The 4,179-nt window shown below is 38.3% G+C and overlaps 1 protein-coding gene across 3 annotated transcripts; it reads left to right on the top strand.

Moving 5' to 3' along the window:
• Positions 1 to 1,480: 1,480 nt before the first annotated feature.
• LOC128745326 (zinc finger protein 728-like) lies at positions 1,481 to 3,880 on the top strand. Of its 3 annotated transcripts, none has more exons than XM_053842368.1 (3): positions 1,481 to 1,826; positions 2,234 to 2,917; positions 2,973 to 3,880. In XM_053842368.1, exons 1-3 carry the CDS (start codon positions 1,516 to 1,518, stop codon positions 3,598 to 3,600), a joined length of 1,623 nt encoding a protein of 540 aa, XP_053698343.1. In that variant the 5' UTR covers positions 1,481 to 1,515; the 3' UTR covers positions 3,601 to 3,880. The 3 variants fall into 3 exon arrangements, with proteins under 3 accessions (XP_053698343.1, XP_053698345.1, XP_053698344.1); XM_053842370.1 differs by having other exon boundaries at positions 1,752 to 1,854; XM_053842369.1 differs by having other exon boundaries at positions 1,801 to 1,884.
• The last annotated feature ends 299 nt before the right edge of the window (positions 3,881 to 4,179 follow it).

Genomic DNA, 4,179 nt, shown 5'->3' with positions numbered 1-4,179 from the left:
CCGCCGGCAGAATTTGACATTCAGAACCGGTTCGTCTTCTTCGTTTTTCGCTCGATTTTCTTAATGTCAAAAATGACATTGTAAAACGGGAGATACGTGCTTCACACGATGCTGCCTAATGTTGCAGTTCAGCATTACAGGTAAGAAAATAATATTCAACCTGTTTCTGCGGGATTTAGTTTCTGTTTTTAAAGCCTCACGAAATATTTTAAATGGTCGATTTTAATAACGTGCGTGCTCCGTGCATTCTTTTTGTTTTCAGACCAAAGGCCCCGCTCATCTGGTTTCTGCTTCCGAAATACACGGAAAACTAACAAAAATAAGCTGAACGTAAGAATGAACAATAAAATAGTGTAAAATGCGCAAATGTATGTATTGTATTTATTATTGATGACAGCTTTGTTTTAACCAAAAAGTTACACAAAAAACACAAACCGGTTGTATCGGTTTCGGTATCGGTTCTGTTCGACATGGCTGGCAGAAATCGAACAGAAATCTGGCAGACAAAACCGTTAGGCGAAATTTCTGCCAGAATCGGTTGTTGCATTTCTGATATCCAGTTTTCCATGAGCGACAATGGCGGATATTGAGCACAAGTGGGCACAATCTTTTGACATTCATTGGAGGAGCTTCGAGTTCGCCCTGACGGAGTTACTATGGATACATTCATGATAATGTAAACATTGTTCAATTTTGCAGATCAGCTAAAGAGGAACATAATTGAACGAACAACAAGTTTTATGGATTGTGGCTTTGCAGTTTTCGCAAATTTCAGGGAGAATGTCCAAATACGCAACGGAAAGTTTCTTATCAAGTCGAGATGCTGTTCAAGAGCAAACTTGACAACGGCTCGACCAACATGAAGTTAATGTTTGCGTTAATGTGTAATGTTTCGAATGTTTAATTTGCACGATTGGGAAAAGGATTCTGAGCCAGTGCCTTCAGCAAGTTATGGCCGCAAACCACTATAAAAGTTTGAATCCGTTTAGTTATGTTCCGCTTCAGCTGATCTGCAAAATTAAACAATGTTTACATTTTTACACTCGAACAACAAACAATCATGAATGTATCCATATAGTAACTCCGTCAGGGCGAACTCGACTCTCCTCCAATGAATGTCAAAAGATTGTGCCCACTTGTGCTCAATATCCGCCATTACCGCTCATGGTAAGCTGGATAGTTTTCACGGGTGACGGCGGCCAGAAATCCGGCAGAATGTCTGGCAGAAAAAGTTTTTCGCTGCCAGATTTTTGTTCGATTTCTGCCGGACGCGCCTAAGCGGGCCAGAGCTGCCCAGGGTCCCAAATTTATGCATGCACAAATATCTGTATTTGTGGCAGCTCTGTAATCACCTATCTTTGTTCACCTTGGTCTTAATATTGAATAAACTTATGACAACAAAGTGCTTTTCTGATTCTGATGCTGTCGTCTGTCGAATATTTGCATCAATAAATGGCATTCTATTAAAAAAAATTGTTTTTATCAGTTTTATCTAATTTATAAGTGGATATAAAAATGGATATGCAAAAACTTTGTCGACTGTGTTCGTCAGAAAACCGTGAATTAAAATCGCTGTTTCATGATAGCGCAGGACAAAACCTGCTGAAAGTAATTAATGAATCTCTTCGTTATACTGTTCGCGAAAACGATGGCCTTCCATCCTGTATCTGTGAGCCATGCACCACCAACTTGACCAAACTTCATGGTACTATTCATGCTTTCAGAGCAAATGAAAAAAATCTGCGAAGAAAGGTCTTTGGGGAAATGACATTCGATTACGGTGACGGCGATATGGGTTCCACAATGGAAGTGGAACGAATCGAAGTGTAAGCCTAAACAACTTTTCCATCTGATGTACATACATATACCCACTTGTTTCAAGAAGTTAGTTTGCGTAATTTTCCAGTATTTTTGTTTTATATTTTTACATTTTTTTTTTGGATTTTACTAGTATCAATAGTACATAATTCAATTAGAGTAAAGGCTATCAATACATATTTCATGTTTAGCAACCATTTGAGATTAGTTTAGTTTATTTATCCAGTAGCGTAAGGAAAACCTTTTTTATATGCTACTTCCGAATGTCACTATTGGTAATACTAACAAAAATTCACTACTTTTTACAATAATTTTCGTTTAACACTTATTACATTAGTCAGTTTCAGTAGCAATACGAAAATTAATTTCTTGTTACTATTTCCGGTGCAAAAATATATTTAAAACAAAATTTCAGAAATGCAGATTTAATGTTCAAGGGTGAGCCCGAAGAGACGGATGACATGTTCCCGGTCAATGATGTCTTAGCGCAACCACCTAATGAGCTGCAGGTGCCCGTAGATGTCCTAATTAAGCATGAATCCAGCGATCAGGGAGATTGTGAAATCGACGCTTTGAAACCTGACGATTCCGACGATGACAGCAGAGATATATCAACCACCGAAACAGAAAGCAGCAAAAATACCAAGACTGTGGCTAAAACGAAACAGTCTCGTACTAAGAAAAATTCGCCACGTATTTCGCGTCGTCAGCGACGTCGTGACCCTGACAGACCGAAGGTGAACGATCACAAATGCTACATTTGCAGAAGTGAATCAATGGAATCAGCAAAAGCATTGCTGGAACATTTGTCGGTTCACGTAGGTCTGACGCCGTTTACTTGTTCAGAGTGCGTGATGGAGACAATCGTTTTGAAGAATGTGCGATCACTCAATTTGCACAAGAAGATGCACGCACAACCCGTTAAATGCGAATATTGTGATCGGCGTTACAGTGACCCAAGAACCAGGGACGCTCACGTAAAGTTGCAACACCTTGGAGAAAATGCCCCGCTTCCTTCTACATGCGAAAAATGTGGAAAAATTTGCAAGTCAATTGCAGCACTCAAAAATCATCTCAGAAATCATACGTTAGATATTAGGTAAAAATAGTAAAACGTCTCCCATTAACCATGCGTAAATCATCATACATTTTAGGTGTGGATACTGCGGAAAACTGTTCCATAAACGCAGTGTACTATACAAACATGTAACTCAAGTGCATGAAAAATCGGAAAAGTACGAGTGCAATCTATGCCAGAAGGTGTTACACTCTTTAGATAGCTATAATATTCATCTTACGTTACACAGCGCAGGTAAGTTATTTAATTGCGATCTATGCCCAATGACATTCAGCACATTGGGCAATCTGCGTTGCCACAAAAAAGTCCATGCAAAAAATGCCAACTATAAACCGCACAAAGACTGGACGAGTCATTACACCGTAACACAAGATCCAGAAAGGGGAAAAATTTACACATGCAATCTTTGTGGCAATACATATTCTGGTTCGATCAACACAATAATCAGTCATGTCAAATGCCATATTAAGGACGTTCAGTGTGAGCAGTGTGGTGCGAAGTTTTCCAATAAAAACAAACTGAAAAGTCACTACGTTGTTCACACTCGAGAGCGAAACTACAAGTGTCAATATTGCGGGAAGGACTATCTCTACCGGCAGCACATGAACTATCATATTAAACAAGCACACAAGTTACCTATTGGGACATCTGCAACAACAGGCTCCAGCAGTCGAGCTGCACCACAGAAAACTACGCTCGAGTGAGCCCTGCTTATAAAGATTGTAGATATCATGTCTGTGAATTTTTCTTATTAGTCATTCCAGAATCGTTCAAAATATTTCGACCAAAAACAAAAACTTCGATTTGAGTAGGTCATTTGTTGAAAAACGTAGTGCCCTTCTAGTTTATTTAAAAGAGGTAAAAAAGAGCTAAAAAAAACTCCTTTATGACAAGGTCTAGTTTTGTTGAAAGGTATAAGTTATCGTTTATCGTGTCATTACACTTGCTGTGCAACGAGTAATTTAATGTTGTATTAAAACCAGATTCATGCTAATATCGCCTGTTTCATTTGAAGGAAATTACGTTTAATATCAACCGATAACATTCAAATTAAGAAACATATGCCTATTATACAATCTGGTCAAATTAGTACTAATGAAAATATCTTGAATTCTTGATACTTTGAGGTGCCCTAATTCCGTGCACCTGATACCCATTATGTTCTAGCGTATGAAATTTAATACGTTATTTTATTGGAGTCCAAGTTATAATGGGTTAAAGTCAACAATCTCTCAACAGAACATGCAAATTTTTATCAACAATGTTTGAAAGCTTAAAAGAGT

Source organism: Sabethes cyaneus, chromosome 1, assembly GCF_943734655.1.
Source record: "Sabethes cyaneus chromosome 1, idSabCyanKW18_F2, whole genome shotgun sequence".
Taxonomy (NCBI): domain Eukaryota; kingdom Metazoa; phylum Arthropoda; class Insecta; order Diptera; family Culicidae; genus Sabethes; species Sabethes cyaneus.
This window is presented reverse-complemented; position numbering and strand designations above follow the sequence as displayed.

What these genes read in the sequence shown, in the direction of transcription:
- LOC128745326 (XM_053842368.1), top strand. Translation starts at nt 1,516, where the DNA reads ATGGATATGCAAAAACTTTGTCGACTGTGTTCGTCAGAAAACCGTGAA. An exon ending in GAAGTGGAACGAATCGAAGT is followed by an intron (nt 1,827 to 2,233) that starts GTAAGCCTAAAC and finishes ACAAAATTTCAG; the next exon opens with AAATGCAGATTTAATGTTCA. An exon ending in AATCATACGTTAGATATTAG is followed by an intron (nt 2,918 to 2,972) that starts GTAAAAATAGTA and finishes CATACATTTTAG; the next exon opens with GTGTGGATACTGCGGAAAAC.